This window comes from Callorhinchus milii, unplaced genomic scaffold (assembly GCF_018977255.1).
Source record: "Callorhinchus milii isolate IMCB2004 unplaced genomic scaffold, IMCB_Cmil_1.0 Scaffold4, whole genome shotgun sequence".
In the NCBI taxonomy this organism is placed as follows: domain Eukaryota; kingdom Metazoa; phylum Chordata; class Chondrichthyes; order Chimaeriformes; family Callorhinchidae; genus Callorhinchus; species Callorhinchus milii.
In genome coordinates this window covers 64,580,046-64,598,193 of record NW_024704745.1, presented here as the reverse complement: position 1 = coordinate 64,598,193, position 18,148 = coordinate 64,580,046, and the positions used below count along the sequence as shown (strand labels likewise).

Sequence of the window (18,148 nt, the reverse complement as noted above, 5' to 3'; positions counted from 1 at the left end):
GTAAAATCCTGTTGAATTGCTTTGTGACATTGACAACTTGATAAGGTACTAAATTAAATGCAAGGACTGTTATTATTATAATAATCTTTCTGTTAGTGGTCTGGTTGTGTTTCTCCATGCTCTAGCCAGTTCTCTTTTGAAGGAAATTAATTCCACTTAACATTAACTGTTCTTGCTGAGGGCCTGTTTAGATGTACTTAATTCCTGCCTTGTCTCTTTTGATTGATAATCCCCACCCTCTCCCTTGCCACATTAACACAGGAGCCTCATGTCCTGTGGAATATTTGATCATGACAAATTGCATTTATTTCTATGACCCTTCAATCTTTCCTGCAGATACATTTCAAATTCACTGCAAGTGGAAGTGTTTGTATTAATTAATTATGTTTGAGAAAGTGTTTTCAATACTTTGTGGCTGACTTTCAAACCCTGGGAAATCTTTCCAAGAGGAAGGAAGCGGCGCTGCAAGAACATATCAATTAAATATAAAACGGAATGGAAATAAAGTACTCCAATCGCAGATGACTTCCAAATGGCCTAAAACTCTACAGAACACATCCTGAATTGAAAGCAGACAGCCCTGCTCACTGCCATGGATGAGACTTTGTCTCCTTTCTGAATGTACTCCAGCAATGTGACTGCCTATCTTTAGACAGAGAATTGATTTGCATCTAACACAGATGCAAATTCAATAAGTGCAAATTACTGAGATCCACCCTACAGCTGCACTGTTGATGAATTGAGGTCTGGGCTGACAGCCATTTACAGTGCTCTGTACTTTACTTAATAAACAATTGAATGCCTGGTAGAGATATGCAATCCTGAGTGACACATATGCTGTCTTTGCTTTTTGTTTCACTTCCCCAAAATAAATGAGCTCCTATCAAAAAATTCCTAATTAAACAACTTATGTATTAATGACTGAATGTATAACACATCTATTTCTGAAGCCGTTAATTATTTTATAAGTATATCACTATCTCTCACGTGGACTCACATCACTCTTTAATGAACGTCTATCATGTTCCAAGATTCACAGAGTGGTGATGATTTTAGTGCTTGATTTTTTGACTGACCAAAGAAGAAATAAAGGAGATTCAAGCCAGCGGTCCAGAGAAAGCTACAACACTCCTAACTTTCATTGTACCATAGCTATTGAATTAACTGTCTGCCTTCCATATGCTTTTGATGGGAACAAAATGGGATTGGATGTAAAGTACCATTCAGCTTAGAAAGTCTTGACATGTAAAAAGTTCTTGAGAGAGTGGATGGTGTAGTAGGTTAGTGCACTGTTCTTTCATTCCTGCCATCTGGCCGCAAATCCAGCACAGACGATGGAATGGACATTTCTTCTGTTAGCCTCAACGGTTCAACTATATATGACTTTGAGGAGATGTCAACTCATTTCTCAATAGGTGCAAAACCACAATAAAACAGCCAACAATTCAGGACAAACCAATACCTAGCCATCTTGCTCATGCCCCGATTGCAGTGTACCAACTTGCTGATACAATTGAGGTCTGCTAAATAATGTTATCACCACCTGGGTTACACTGATCACATCCAACTGGGTGTTTGTTATGAGCATCACCTTGCTCCATGTGTTGTACCTTCCTTCCATCAAACCCTGGTTAAAGGAAGTCAGATGGTGTGTAGGTATGCAATGTGTGATGTCTTGTTAGGTAATGGGCTGTGGGTGTTGAGTTGGCTTCAGCTATTAGATTTGAGCTGAGATAATGTTTCTCTATCAGACCTCCCCCTTGTGTGGACTAGTCACAAGTTGGAGCTGCATTGGATTCAGTAGCTGTATTCCACACTTACATTAGTGCAAAGATCCAAAAATAACAAGGCATCAGAGAAACCATCATAATGGCTTATGCGGGAATGAGTAAAAAACAAATTACACTGGTGCAGCACAAAGGTTTGGGTTAAGGCATTTTGCTAGTACAGAGAAGAGAAAATATTATTTTATATCTGATCATGTTAAACCTGACCACTCAATGCTAACAATGCACAAAAGCATAAATGTATACCACTCCTTTGCAATGATTTCCTTCATACTTAGCTGTCAAAACAGAAGACAAAGGCACTGCCGGTATCAGAACAGCAAATGTAAACAGATTATCAGTTCTGCAGTGCAAGGCCTATCCTGCACTAACCCTGAGAGGTACCTTACATCTGAGTCACTAGCTAGAATTTAACTGATTCTAATATAACATACACATTAACTTTAATGACATGTCGTGCCTTCCACTGGCTCAGAAATCCAACGTTCCGTAAAATCAATAGAATACAAAATCAGTGATTCAAGGAATGGGATACTGAGAATGAAGGTCTAAGCTTTATGAGCATTTACTTGAGAGGTTATTTTGTCGATGTTACATAATTAAGGATGATTAAAGTCTTCATTTACAAAATAATATTTTTCTGTGAAAAATCTGAGAAAAATAACAGATGTGTGTTTGTGGGGGATGGGGGGTGGATGTTAAACTTTTTAAAAGATTTTAAAAGTTAAATTCAGGTGAAAATTATTTTGGGACAAAAGGTCATAGTAGCAAATAAACATAAACATTAAGTAGCAGCCTATGAAATGCCCTCGGACTCACTGCACAAATAAACCACAGTCACCTCTCAGACCAATAGAATAAAATAAAAATGATCAATAATAATTCACAGTATTTCCCGATGGGAAATTAATCTTTTACCTTTTATTCAGGGAGAGAGAAAGTACATGTTTTTAAATTTTTGTTTCTTTTCTGTGTTTTCAATAACTTTTTGAAATGTTCAAATTCCTGTTTTAGCTTTACATTTACTAGGAAAGTTTAACCATAGCACAGTACGTATTACTAAGCAGCTTTAGAACAATATATTCAAATGAACCACCACCTTTATACATGGAGGGCAAGGGGGCAAAAGTTGGGAGTGGGAAAAATGGAAGAGAAAATACTCTGGGGGGCAAAATGCAGCATGTAATATTATCACCAATAGTAACACATCGACCAAAAAAGCAATCAAATAATTACCCCCCAGCTAGTGATGAATATCGTTTGCATCTTTGGTTGATGTGATAATATCACATACTGGATGTCAGTAAATTAATGTTCATTCCCATTCTGCACAACTATCTAGTTTGTAAAGCAAAATCCCCTGGGAAGGTTGTCTCAACTATTTGTAAGTTAAACTGATCCAAATACCACGTCAATGAAGTTCCTTGTAAATCAGCACTAAGACCATCTTGTTTATTGAGGGTGTTGGTTCCTGCTGATTTTCTGCATTAAAACTGGTGAAACAGTAAGATGTGAAACAGCAGCTCTTAATCTTGTACCATCTGGAAAAAGTGTTAAAATTGTGTTTTTCACTTTTAAAAAAATGGTAGCCATATCCTCTATGGGCCGCTGCCCAGCATGGAGGGCGTTATATGAATGCAAGTTTTTGTTGTTGTTGTTGCCATGACCCGCTCTGCCTTCCCCAAACTCCGCAACATCCCCGGCTCCACCACTGCCTCTTCCCTCAGGCCGCCGAAACCCTCATCCACTCATTTATTACACCGAGGCTTGACCAAGCTAACTACCTGCTTGTCGGCCTTCCCAACCTTTCCCTCTGCAAATCTTCCAGAATCTGCAGCTCGTGCCCTCTCCCGCACGAGGCTCCATGACCCTATCACACCCATCCTCACCCAGTTCCATTGGCTTCCCATTACGCAGAGGATACAGCTCAAGATCCTGTTCCTCACCTTCAAAGTCCTCCATGGATTTGCTCCCACCTACCTCTGCAACCTACCAACCTCCCCGTTCCCTCTGCTCAGCGGGCTTCAGCCTGCTTCATGTCTCCTGCCTCGCCCGCCCCACCATTGGTGGGCGGGCATTCTGCCACTCTGCTCCCACCCTCCGGAACTCCATTCCGCAGTCCCTCCGCCTTGTCCCCTCCCTTGCCTCCTTAAAGACCTGTCTCAAGATCCTCTTCTTTGACCATGCCTTTGGTCACTCTCCTTCCCCTCCTGCCTTCCACCCTCCCCAATCCCGACCCCCAGCTCGATGCTGAAATACTAATTGTCCAGCGCCTTGGGACATCTCCCGACTTGAAAGGCGCTATACAAATGTAATTTTGTTATTGGAGTCTTACTAGGTTTGGATTGTCTGCTTTATAAATACCACATGAGTGAAACTTTTTGTGAATCACTATAAAGACTGTATTGTTAATTGAAGGCACAAACCAAACCTAGTCTTCCACCTAGAATTGGAATTAACTTTAATTTACTAAAAAAAAGCATGTGATATTATAACCACCAGACCATTTGTTCTTAAAATTTAAGATTGAAAAAAATTGTGAAAATTCTTACTTAATTCTTACAGTTAACCTTGGTTTGGAAAGCCAGTTTTCCATAGTTCTTGAAAAGATCTGGCTTCCAAATGAAAATGAATTTAAGAGTTTTCCACAATCTTAAATTTTAAGACAAAATGCTCTTCCAGGCTAAGATCAGTTTGACTTTCAGCCTGAGCCTATCTAAAACACAATGATTCAAGTGGGGTTCCATTATTAAGGAATCCAAGTAGGTATTCCTCCGGTAAGTTTACAGCATGTCACACATGTTATGCTGACTTGAGGAATTCAGCTTTGAAAGCAGAATATGTAGGAGGGAGTTCCCATGAAACAATTTTGTGGGTGTTGGGGCTTCATACTGGCTTGGAGGTTGAACTGGAAAAGTGCAGTAGCAATTGGGTAATGCTCTGTGAAATATCCTTTCAAAGCTAATGAAACTTCAGGCTAATCCAACTTTACATAATACATTTATCTCGCTGGCTAACTGTACCCCCTTCTCACTAATCCGTCCTCCCAGCTACACAGAAACTTTCATATTACAGAGAATATTCGCTCATCTTTATCTACAGATATCCATTTCCAAACCAAAGCTTTATTCAACTGATTTTTAAAGAAGTTACCTGAAAGAATGACTTTTGCAGAAAGTCTATTCCACATATTGACTGTTTTGTAGAGAAATATTTTAAATATTTTAATCTCTGGTATTAGTTGAGACTTTTTAATTTAATTTTTAATTATTTTCTACATCTGATCTGTTGCAAGCGCTCTGAGAGATTACCTGTATGAAGGACACTATATGAATGTAAGTTGTTGTTATAAATAACTTGTTTACATTATCCACGCTTATCAACATTTGAAAATCTGCATCATATCCCTTCTTATTCACTTTGGAATGCAAACGGGTCCAGACTGCTGAGTCTCATCATAAATTAAGAGTCCGAAGTGCTTGCATGAACCTCGTTTTTGTGGTCTAAACTCCAACCACTTACTGCAGGAGTTAACATACATCAATCTTTTGTACGTAGCATCACCACATTAGCGATTATCACCTTTTACTGCTACCGATCTCCCTTATACTGGTCACTTTAAAAGATCAAGGTAACTTTGTACTGTACTTGGTCTTATATAGTGAGATAATATTTAAGAGCTTAACTGTGTGTTGACACAAAACTAACAGTTATTAGTGCCATGTGATCCCTGGTTACCATAAGGATGTGAATTCCCACTGGACACTCACAGGACGTTGATAGATAGAGGAGACCACATCAGTGGTAAACACTATCCATTCCTGACTTCTAATAGTTCTATATTATTGATTTTATTCAAATTCCAAGATGTAAATCTCAGCGATGCAGGACTCCAACTGCAGTAAGTATTTATCTCAGAGCCAGAACAAGATTTTACTTTTCTTTGTGCAAAAACCACCCAGTCTACTCTTACCACCTTCAGTTGGATGCTCACCTTCAGTGCCGGCTGGACAAATAGAATTATAGAATCATAAAATTATACAGCACAAAAGGAAGCCATTTGGCCCATCGTATCTGTGCTGGCTCTTTGAAAAGAGCTATCCAAATCAATCCCACTTCCCCACTCTCTCCCCATAGCCCTGCAAAATAATTTCAGGTGTAAAATGCCTGATTCTTGTTGGCAGTGAAATTAAATACTGGTTCACCCATTGAGCTCTTCCACTTGTCAAGCCTTAGTATCTGCTCAGTTAGAATGAGGCCCTGTAACTTTTGAGGAGAGTCATTACTATTCAAGCATGATTTAAAAACATTTACATTTTGCACTAAGCCATTGCTCAAGAAAGCCAGCCAGGAAGATTATGTAGAAATATTCTGTCCTATAAGTTAAACATGGTTGTGGCGTATCAATCAGCAATCGAGTGTAGAGGTTTCACTGTGAAATTTTCTGTTAATGTTTTCACGGCCAGGATCTGTCTTGTGTTACTTATGTGGGTGCGAGAGATTTCCTTTTTACGGACTGCACTTGGTACAGAATGAGGCTCCTATTTTTGAACGCTGGAAAATCATTCGGCAACAAACATTAGTCATTAGAATTCGTTCGCTCGCTCGCTCGCTTGCTCTGTTTTCAGAGTGAGCGACAGACAGAAAGGAGCGAAATTTTATATACACCTGGACTGTCGACCGTAAAATGAGGTATGCAGCAAACACACGGTAGTCCTCCAAGTGGACAAAATCAGCATAACTTTATGCATTTTACGGTCTACGCATGGTGTATATAAGTTACGTGCAGAAATGGGTGAATGACGGTTCAGAGGTCATCCACACATTTCACTTATCTATATAAAAAAAACAACAGTTTCTCTTGGAAGCTTACTGTTCATATAAGCATTCAGATACTTTTTTTAAAAAATAAAAGGATATACTTATAATGAAGGGGAAAAAGGTAACGTATATGCACCATGGCATCAGGATTGACCATAAAATACAGAGAGTTAATAGATGAGTGACCAACCTTGGCGAAATATCGCATCCTTGTTGCATAAAGGCACCCAGAGAAAACCAAAGACTGTTAAAGATGCCAAACTCATTAGGGGGTTGGTCGCTAGGTGGAGAATCCTGACCGTCTTCTGGCTCTTCGGTGTGCCATTCGTAGGGGCTAAATCTGCTGACCAGGAACAGGACCACGCTGACTCCGATGTAGGCGAAAACGATGCACATCCAAATCTCGTACGCCAGCGGGTCAAGAAAAGAGAAGACTCCAGGCTTGGACTTCTGTGGCTTCTTGATCATGATGGAAATACCCAGGCTCATAAAGGGCTTGGAGAAGTCGATGACCTCTTCTCGTACTAAAGTAATGGTCAGAGGTGCCACCCCAATCTGTGCTCTCTGTGAAATGGGGGAAAATCCTTTTTAAACGCATATCTCATTCATAAGCACACACACGGATAGATGACACCAAACCCTACGAAAGCAATTTCCAAACCTGTGTGAGGTACATCCACTTTATTCTTAGTCTCTTGCCTTTAATTTAATGTCACAATTTAAATATTGCAAGAAATGCAAACAGGAAGATTAAACTGCTGATCATTCACTATCACCATTGGTGGGGCCCACTGACAACCAGCTCTGAAGAAGATATAAAACAAAATGTCTGAAGAACTTTAAGCTCTACCTTTCATGTGTTGCCCATTGCAGTACTGCTACATTCAAATGAACCATAGCAATTATCCCAGTATCTTGGGGATTGATTTGGGGAGCAATTTGAAAGCAGTCAGATGCAACTCTGGGAAAGGTACTGATTTGAGCTCACTAGCACTTGTGAATCCAGATTAGAAACTCCATTAGTAGCAGGTCGTAATATGGCAATAATGGAACATGCGAGCAAAAGATGTTCTCCCTTGCTAGGAGTCTACCCTCGCCACTGGGAAATGCTCTGCGACGTTATCCTACACGAAAGGTACTTTATGAACCCACGCGGTCATTTTTGTTGCAGTCACTACTGCGTACAATGCAATTCTTAAGACTTTTTAAATATTTTCTCTGTTTCTGTTGTACTGAAACAAGTGGCTGGTGGTATTCAAATAGCAGGGGTGTGAATAATGGCAGCATGATCGCAAACTTTATAATTTGCTCTCATGGTGTCAGGAAGCCCGTAGTATTTTGAGCGGTGTGCAGTCTGTCAGCTTTCAGTGGGAGTACTTCGAGAGGTTAAACTGGAACAGTTCCTGCCGGTGCACAGCCGAGCAAAGCAGTGACTGCACAGAATATCTCAGTGAGACACTTTGCGAGACCTTTTCACACATACAGTTTAATTAGACAGAAAGCAAGCTGTCTGGGATATGAGATCAGGCTCATTATCCCGTGTCCTTCAAACGGCTCTCCCAGGACACTAACAGGAAACCATTGCTAAAATGTTCCCAGGATTTTATAATCAATTTAAATGACCTAGTATGAAATAGTTTAGTGGCTGTGCATAACGTTTAGAATTTTCCTCAAGTGAAACAACATATTTTTTTTGGGGAAGGAGATTTAAATCCCATGAAACATTTTTAGGATTTCTGTTAATGTTTAATTGTTTTTGGTAAGTTCTTTCTGTATTTATTCCATCTCCATCTACCAAGGGGTGGCCAACAATCCCTGAGCTAACAATGGTCATTCTTTTCATGGTTGTGTGTAAGACTTTGCTGTGCGCAACTGGGCTGCCACATTTGCCTGCAAATACAACAGTCACTCCAATTCACAGTAAACCCTGTGAAGTTCTTTGGGATGTTTTCCCGATATCAAAGGAGCTATATGAAATGCAAGGATTGTTATTATGTTATTACAATGCAAATCACTCTTTAGAGGCAGTTTCTAAGTGTTTTCAGTGATGGGTCAGCCAGACCATTAACACTGCCAGGTGACATATGAATGAATATTACTTTTCTTGGTATGTTTGAACTTGGTAAAATAGCTACTTTTTACAGGAGGTTGATATTTTGTTCACCAGATATTTTGACAAGTCATTTTCCGAATAGTTTTAATAAGTCTCAGTGGCAGTGATAATTATACCAAATTCATAGAGTATGATTAATATTATTATGTATTTTTGTATCATGGTTCACTGTAAACAACAGTTGCCATGAGGAGTTCACTGAGCGGGCAAATATGTATGTTGCTGCTCCAATACTATGTTGTTATTGTGTGCCCTTTTCACACTGAGCTTCTGAAAAGGGATAGACTTAATAAAATAAATCATTGGCCCCTGAGATAAAAAATCAACAATTATAGATGGCCTCTCAAACAAATCCAGAAGGGTATGTCAGAAGGTTTCAACTCTGTTGAACACTGACATTAAATCTACCAGGAACTGGAATGAGCAACTAAAAGCATGTGGCTGCAACTTGACAGGAACACTCCATGCAATACAGGCCAGTCTTAATTCTACACCAATCTCTTTTTTGTCACTGTAAACATTCAATTTCAAATCGCTTTGTATGGGATTTGTGCCTCGAACAGAGCCACTTACAATTGGCATTACTGAAATTTAATGGTGATATCTGGGTCAGCTCGATGGCTAAAGTCATTTGTTTCACATCCAAGAGTCAGGTGCCATTTACATTGACATTCAGTGCAGCACTTACCTCCATTCTTGTCCTCACATATTTTGATGTCTACAACATCTCCTGAAGCATTCAATAATTAAGAATATTAACACAAACTGCAAGAAAACAAAGACTCAACCATGGGTAATTGCAGAGAGAATTAGATGCAAAAAAAAGCTACTTCCTTATATTCACTTCTAATCCTGTTCAATGTTGTGGTGTGAATGCAAAGTAATAGGATCTATACAATGTGCACAATCAGTTCTCTTAAGAGATCAAAACATTTTATTCTTAGTTACTGTTCTAAAGACGGCTTACCCCATAAACGAGCTCTCCCACCATTCCGTTCCAGATTTTGGTTTCTGGATCCCTCGCTCCATATTTCCCGTCTGGAACAATTTTAAGTTCATATTTGATACCAATGTGCTTGGCGATTTCTGAAGCCAGGTCCACGCAATAGCCTTCATACCTGTCATTACCTTCCATAGTGTCATGGTTTTTCTTTAGCATGACATAAGGTCCCTCCTGGTAACCAAAGAAGAGAGTGGTCTGTAAAAAGCAATGCTGGGTTAAAAATGCAATCCAATATTTGCACCATCTGAAAAAATGGATTAGAACTTTATAACTCCCTGTGTGAGTTTGTGCCATTTCAAGTTTGTACTTCTGGAATTAATAGTAGGATGAATGGCAATCTCTGCAGTTTTAGCTGGTTAGACTCCAGAAGTAACCCAATGCACACTCTTGGTCTCCAAGGCTTGACCCTTGTCAAAATACGGTGCCTAAAATCCTCTGGAACTTTATGTTTTATATTTTCTTCAGAGCTGGTTGTCAGTGGGCCACACCAATGAACTGACAGTGAATGATATCCTCCGGAACAAAGTGTGTCCTTTCTAGGGAGAGAGGCTGTGTTCCATTCCAGACATGGGAAATTTCCAGCGAAGGTGACAGACCTATGTGGAGCTCTCAGTCTGGTTTGGTGAGATTAGGTTTCCACATGTGACAGGCATCTAACCAAAAATAGGATCAATTTGGGGGTTACTGAATTAAGAAATACCTGGCGAACTTAAAAGATAAGAAGAAATGTCTTCCCTCAGTGGGTTGATTATGTTTGGATTTCATTGCCACAAGTGGCTATAAAAACTGTGTCAATGGAATAATTCCAAAAGGAACTGGATAACCACCTTTGCAGGAAAACTATAGGGAATAAGGAGAAAGAGTTGGAAATTGGATTAATAAAAAAAGGTAATTTAATGGCTGTAACACAGGTATTAGTGGTACAGGCTGAATGGTCTCTTGTTTTGTTGGAATGTTTACCTCCAGAAGTCTGTCATGCCAATTTGTTGGAAATATCTAACATGAATGTATTGATTTTAGTTGTGAGCCTGGCAAAGTTAGTAACACTCTTGCCTTTGAGTCAGAAAGCTGGAGTTCAAGCCCCACATCGGAAATTTGAATTCACAATCTCGACTGACATTTCAATGCAGTGCTCGACATTTCACTGTGTTCTGAATTGCTAGAGGTGCCATCCTTTGGATGAGATGTTAAAAAGAGGTTCCCATGGACATTAAAGATCCCACGAAAGGAGAAGGGATTTCTCTAGTGTCCTGGCCAACAATCCCCCTGATAGAAAAGGTCATTCATTTCACGGTACATGTGCGCGCACACACACACACACACACACAAGTTTTCCAGGCCATCAGAAAAGACTAATATTATATTTATAAATAAATATTTTCAAACAATATATATTTTTAGATAGAGATGTGAATTCTAAATATTTGATGCATTTTCTCATTTACATACCATTCTTTCAACATTGAGACCAGTTTTGAATATAACATAGATGTACAGATGCAAGTCCAGATAATTAGCCGTTGCTGAATTATACAGCAGGCTTCAAGAGGAACATGTAGAAATATTGCAAAATATGATCCCAGTATATCAGGGGAGATGAGGAGAAATTATTTTACACAGAGATTTGTTATGGTCTGGAATGTACTGCCTGGAAGGGCATTGGAAGCAGATTCAATAACAATTTTCAAAAGGGAATTGGATAGATACTTAAAGAGGAAAAAATTGCAAGGATATGGGTAAAGAGCGGGGCAATGGGACTGATTGAGTAGCTCTTGCTACTCAAATGGTCAAATGACCTCCTGCGCTGTAATATTCTATTATTTTATGATACATTAGGCAAACATATTAGATCATTATGTCATGAAACATTGTCAAAATATCGCTGAATAAAGAAGAAAAAAACTTCCACCGGAAACTCCTGATGCTTTTTGTGTATGGGAGAATGAGACATTTAAGTTTTATTGGTAGGATGAAGAAAGTAAGTACAGTAGAATTTGTTTATCTGCACGTCAATTATTTAACGGTTTAATTACAATGTTTTCTGAATTGAAAGTGGATGTGGATATGGGGCTGGGCACAGGCATAAAATGAGCTGTTCTGCACATGGTTCAAAGTTTTTACTCATGCAAGCATTTGTTAAGAACCCTATCTAGTTGCTCTGGTGGCTTTTTAGAAATAACATGTATGCGTGCAACTTTGTACATGTGCAAAACAGGATTCTGCCCCATAGTGCTTAGTTCAGTCTCACAAGATATGTTTTGGAAGGTATAGTAGGTATTGTACAGTACTCTTTACAGTGTAGGGCTGTGGTCAGAAACAGATAAAGTCAGAGAGATTCAGATAAAGTGAGAAAGGCAGAGAGTGGCAAAGAGAAAGAGTGAAAAGCACAGTGCCGTACTACAGTGACAGTATCAATCCCGATAGGACAATATTTTAATTAGCACTGTAACCAATTTCTACTTTGCGTGCTGCCCTTTGACATCTCTCTCCTGTATGAGCAGAGCAACAGTGAAATTCCAGACAAAATTGAAAGTAAAAAGGAAACAATTAATAGAGCAGACTAATACTTATTGGTGTGACAAGTGACATAGTGCATTGAATAATCCATACCAACATAGATTGATCCAACATAATCCATACCAACTTTGATCACAAAAGCACTTGATCTGTGCGTGATGTAGAATGCAGTCAAGCAGATAGGAAGCAGGAGACTGAGCCACAAAAGCAATGAATAATAATTTGCAGTGTTACAGTGCATCCCAGATGAGGCATATATTAACACTGCAAAACAGCTGAACCAGAATTAAAAGTGGTGCTGCATATGGTGCATCATGTTAAAATACCACCTGCTTTATCTGTTTAGTGAGAAGCTGCTGCAGAAGTGGAAAAGCAAATTGTCTCCTGCAATGCAGGATTGAAGCTGAGAATACTGAGCAAATTAAATGATACACTTTGAACACACAGAAATACTTGGTGTTATCTTGAATTGTCACCCAGGTTGCTTGTGCATATGTGCCAATTGACACACTGAACAGCGCATTATCAAAGCTAAGTTGAAACTAACAATAATTAATATAACATTGCTGGTTAGTTCAAAGATTTTGATTCAAATGATAGCAAACACAGAGCATATAATGAACTGACCTCCAGATTTTGGTGGGGTTTTGATCAGTGCAGTTTCCACCAGTGAAAAACAAATGTCTTTCATCCATGATAAAATTCAGTTAATGCATAGAAGTGTAATAAGCAGGGTGCTTTCCCCAGGGCAATTATAAGCTGATGGTACAGAAATAACAAGGCAAAAAACACTGAACAAAGTGGCTGCATCTTTAATGTTAGTAGTAATAAAGAGATCAAAATTCCGTAGTATTAAAAACTTTCCTTCCGTTATTTAAAGAACATCATTAAACTATGCTTTGAAATACCCCTCAACTACCAAATAATGGTAGCGATCAAACCCTTAACAGGGATTAACTGTATTGATGAACGTTACTGATTTATATTATATTACAGAGTGAATATTAGCTCTGTGATTAAATGCGTGAGTAGGGTGCAGAATATTTATCATTTAATGTAAAATATTGGAAACTAAAATGTCACAAGATATTTAATTGATAGCTTTAATTTTTCATTTTTCATCTACATATAGATTGTGTGAGTATGACTGAAACACTTTAAATGCCTGTTATATTCAATAATTCAAGGCAAACAAAGCTATTCATTATAACCAGACTTGCTTTTAACAAGATAATAACAATGTCCAAGCCAGTAATAAATGCGTACTTTAGAAATTTGTTATTCCCTATGTTAAACTGTTTGTTAAGATGACCTCTGTATGGCAGAGCTCTAAAAATTACAGACATCCAGGAGCCACTAGAGGGTACTCTGGTTCCCACCAAATTGCCTCAGGCAAAACCTTTATATGACTGTGATCACAGCAAGGCTTGATATTGTCCTTGCCAACATTCACACACACAGGCACGCATGCACACCTTTTGTGATGCGTGTGTGTGTCGGGGTGGGGGCAGCTCTAGGTAATGATCAAGAGATGGACTCAGCATACTTTTATCACATTATTTAACACATTTTCATTAACACAGACACCAGGAAGTTTTTCTTTACCCAGAGGATAATTAAGACTGAAGCAGGCTGCCAGGGAAGGTGTTTGAGGCTGGGTCACTGGACTCACTTGAAAATCTGTCTGATGCTGTTGTAGGAAGACGGTTAGATAGGTATCTTGGAAAGGTGAGATGAAATAGATTGAAAGGCTTTCTTCATCCAAAACCAATAACATTAACAATAACAATCTCATGATCTTGTGAACTCAGGGGCACTGCCACCAATTGCAGCCAACAACTGCTTCTCTGGCTGAGATTCCAACCTGTGGCTCTTTGTTTTTTACATCCGCAGGACATTTGGCAAAAACTTTCAGTTGTCCTCATGGTGCGAGGATACCAGGATCCTGATTTTACTTGTTTGGTATTACGAGTTGGCAGCTCAAGGTGAAGAGATCTCATTCAAGTCAGTCTAGAGAGAGACCGTCCACCTCCTGCCCAAAAGGTCCTGAAAGGTGCTATACAAATGTAATTGATTGTTATTGTTAATGTCAAGTGAAAACCCTGCATTGCAGTAAATTCTCTCAGTGTTGTATACCTAATAGTGGATTTCACTTGGATGTGGTTGAAACACAAAGGAATAATTAAAGTTAGAAATGAAAGGTTAGCAATAATTTATTAATAAGGTGTCCAAATAACATGCGCTGTATATATTAACCCAGATCTGATTATAGAAAAAATATGGCCATTTGCAGTACACAGTATGAGGCAATCTTTCAAGGACCATTAGTGAGTTCATTGCGCAGGATAATGTTGGATTCCTGGGGCGCTGGTCTCTTTGACAGACAGTTTTAAAAGAAGCTATACTACAATTGCACAACCTACACACTGGAAGGGCATGTTTGATGGAGCTAAGGGAGTTTTATTTTTATTAAATAAAATGTAGCGAGCTGTTTGAAACACTGATTTCATTTTACTTTGTGCCCCAGACGCAATTGTCACACACGCCCCTATCTGTTAAGACTTTGGCTTGCAGGGTTATTAAACAGGAGCCAAGAATCTCTTCCCCAGAGTCTTATATCCCCATGAGATATTAGCAGTCTTGGATTAAATAAATGTGTGTGCACATATTGCCTCCCCCTTCAAGTGCTGGTTTGTCATCAACAGTGCCTTGGAGTAGTAGCTCGGACTACTGAGACTGCCATGGAGAGTTGATTTGATTCTGATATTTTGTTGCCAAGCACGTCACCTTGGAGCCAGCTCAGGTCCAAGAAGATCCCTCTCAACTCACTCTAACTCACTCCCTTTCCCCACCCCTGGACAATAGGCCATAGTGTAATACCACAGGCTCCTTTGGTATCAGCAGGCGCTGTTGTATTGATTTAAAGCTGTGACACATTTGCATGCCCAATGCTCTAAGCTATGCAGTGGCATAAATGCTGCAGATCTTGCAGCAATGCCTTGCGTGATCCCACAAGTCACATTGGTTAAAAGTGTAAATAGGCCATTAACATTCAGTGGGTAAAGATAGGAATGGAATAACATTTTTATGATATTACCCAGCCCCTGTGTGCTTGTTATGAGATGACCATGCGCTCACAACAGGATCAGCCCTTGTTAAATCGTATATTCAGCACAACGTCTTTCATGTCAAAGCAATCCAGGTTTTATTGGGAAGTCATAGATTTTCATGTGCTAAGCATCGCCGCGGTTCCAGTATATAAACTATTCAGAAACAACCTTTGCTGGCTGCATTGATTCACCTCTGCACATGCTTCGTGAATTTCCAATCACCAGACTGGACTCAGCGCTGTAAATTGTCTCACACACAGGACTCAGTGAGGTTGTTAGATAGTCACTGTTCAAGTAAATGTAATTATCTGTTCCAAATCTGTAAAACCAAAACTCAGGAATCAAAGCAATTTAATCCAAAATCTTCCCTTAGACAATTTGGTTTTCACAGTTTCCAACTCCCTGCGTCAGATTTTAAAGGGACATTGTTCCTATTTTGTAAGAACATTCTATTCCCACTCCAAGTACTTCATTCCTGACGTAAACGGATATAAGTGGAGCTGCTTAATTCAGTGCATCCCAATGTAAAAGACATCACATTCTGCAACCACTGCCGACCACGGCTTCACACAGCATCACCAATGAAAACAGAGGCTAATTTCATTTAAATAACTTGCACATTAATTTAACTTCCTTTTCAATGCACGTGAGCATGTGTAAGCTATGAGTGATTTAGAAGGGGCCTATTAAAATTCTGCTTGTGCTGCCTATGATTATGTTTTTTTGATTTGTCTTTCTCTGTGAGGAAAGACCGTGAATACAAGCTGTGACTAATATACCTGGGTGTGCTTTCTGATTCCCCTGGGCATGTTGTCCTGTTATGAATTTCTTCCTAACCACTCTCCTTACTCTCTTCTTCTAAGGCTGATTTCTTCATGTGATGGCAAGCAAGTTATTTTCCTGTTACTTAGCCATGTGTTTTTATTGCAAGCAAGGATTATTTCCACTCAACTCTTGTTAACCCTGCAAGCAAAGCCATAATGGGTAGGGTGATCCTAACTGGATAATCAGCAGAAAGTTTGCCAGACAATGGTTTCAATGGGAAGCTGTGTGGTTTTAGATGGTTAATTCTAGCAGTACCCCCAACACATACTCTGGTATTCGCAAGCCTTGGTTCTTGCCAACCTATGCTTAATACTTTCTGTGATAAGGTAAGTAGGGTGCAGAGAGTTCTGAAGTAGCAATTCTTCTTGTATTGCCTTACAACAGAGTGTTGGCTGGCACAAGGGACCATGATCACAAGTTCATAAGAGAGATATAGATAAATACGGTCCTTTAACTCATCCATCCAGAATATCCACTCTATCTTCTTATCATAGCAACAAACTGTTCCTTAAATGAGTCCAGCATCCTGGCCTCAAATCGTCTAGCTGATAACCTGTTCTAATTGTTAATTTATTTTGTGTAAAACAGGAAGCATCATAGCTAAACCAAATCCTCTCCTTATCGAATAGACAGACATCTTCACTGTTCCAACAACAGTTAATAGATAGCAATCAGGAACAGGAATCTTGGTTATATATTTCCTCTCTCCAGCTGAGAGGTTCTGAGGTTGATTGCAATCTCCTTACCCTTGCTCCCCTTGAGATCATCTAATTCAGTACAGACTGGGGATTAAATCTAGGACCTTTGTAATCTGAATACACTACGCACTGTGCAGTTCCATCAACCCTCACACTCATACATTTACACACATTTGTTCAGTCCAGAATTGCTAATATCTGCTGGAGATGTAAGACCCTTAGCAAGCACTCCCAATCAGGTACATCATAAAAGGAAGAACGTAAGAGTATAATAATAATAATCCTTGCATTTGATATAGCGCTTTTCACGTCGGGAGGATGTCCCAAAGCGCTTCACAGAATACACTGTAAAGTGAATTGACTGTATATTTGTGGGCGAACGCGGCAGCCAATTGCACACAGCAATGTCCCACAAACAGTCGTAGATTGAAAATGACCAATTTATTATTGTTTTTGGTTTTTGGAGGGATTATTATTAGGCTCTGTGTGGAGTAAGGAAACTTGCCCAAGGTTTCGCCCTGCCTGGAATTGAACTCAGGTCTCTCGCTCGCAAAGCGACTGCTCTAACCACTGAGCTACAGGACTCCACATAAAGTTCCTCTGAACTTTTCCAATTCGCCCATAAGACATCTATATCGAACACAGCCATATAGGATTGCACTGGAGCAGAAAAATAATGGGATCCATTTCCCATAGGAACTTTTTTTTAAAAATCCACTCTGATCTATCTTTCACACTCCTCAATCAAATTCTTCATCAATTAAGGAATCTATTTCCCTCTAGAATGTGTTGAATCTGTAGAATCTGTTTCTAATGTGTCCCTAGATAGTCTGTTCCATACACTCACCAATCATTGTGCCAAGTAATTACATCTAAACTGTTTCCTCATCTTCCTTCTTCTGCGCTTGAGTCTGGGTCTCCTTACTCTAGATTGTCTGATTTGTTAAACATATTATTAGGGTTTAGTTCATCTATATTCTTTTAAGATCCTGAATACTTCACTGAACCTTTTGATGCCTTGCTTCATAACTCAGATGTCTAATAATATAATCCTTGCATTTAATATAGCGCCTTATCATGTCACTGAGACATTTCATAACGCTTCACAGAATATATTGTAAAGTGGATTGACTATGCTTTTTGTGGGAGAAACACAGCAGCCAATTGCAATTATCAGTTTCGTCCATAAAATATAGTCAATTCCCTTTACATTAAATTCTGTGAAGTGCTTTGAGATGTCTCAATGACTTGACAGTGCCCTATTTCAAATGCAA

General features: G+C 39.2%; 1 protein-coding gene across 4 annotated transcripts in view; it reads right to left on the bottom strand.

The window, feature by feature from the left end:
- gria4a (glutamate receptor, ionotropic, AMPA 4a) overlaps nucleotides 1-18,148 on the bottom strand; it is a 115,764-nt gene that overhangs the window by 20,439 nt on the left and 77,177 nt on the right. For all 4 annotated transcript variants that reach the window (XM_007904431.2, XM_007904432.2, XM_007904433.2 and 1 more), the window contains exons 10-11: nucleotides 9,689-9,895; nucleotides 6,799-7,172 (exon numbers count right to left, since the gene is read on the bottom strand). In XM_007904431.2, the coding sequence (XP_007902622.1) occupies nucleotides 6,799-7,172; nucleotides 9,689-9,895 (581 nt within the window). The remainder of the gene's footprint in view (nucleotides 1-6,798; nucleotides 7,173-9,688; nucleotides 9,896-18,148) is intronic.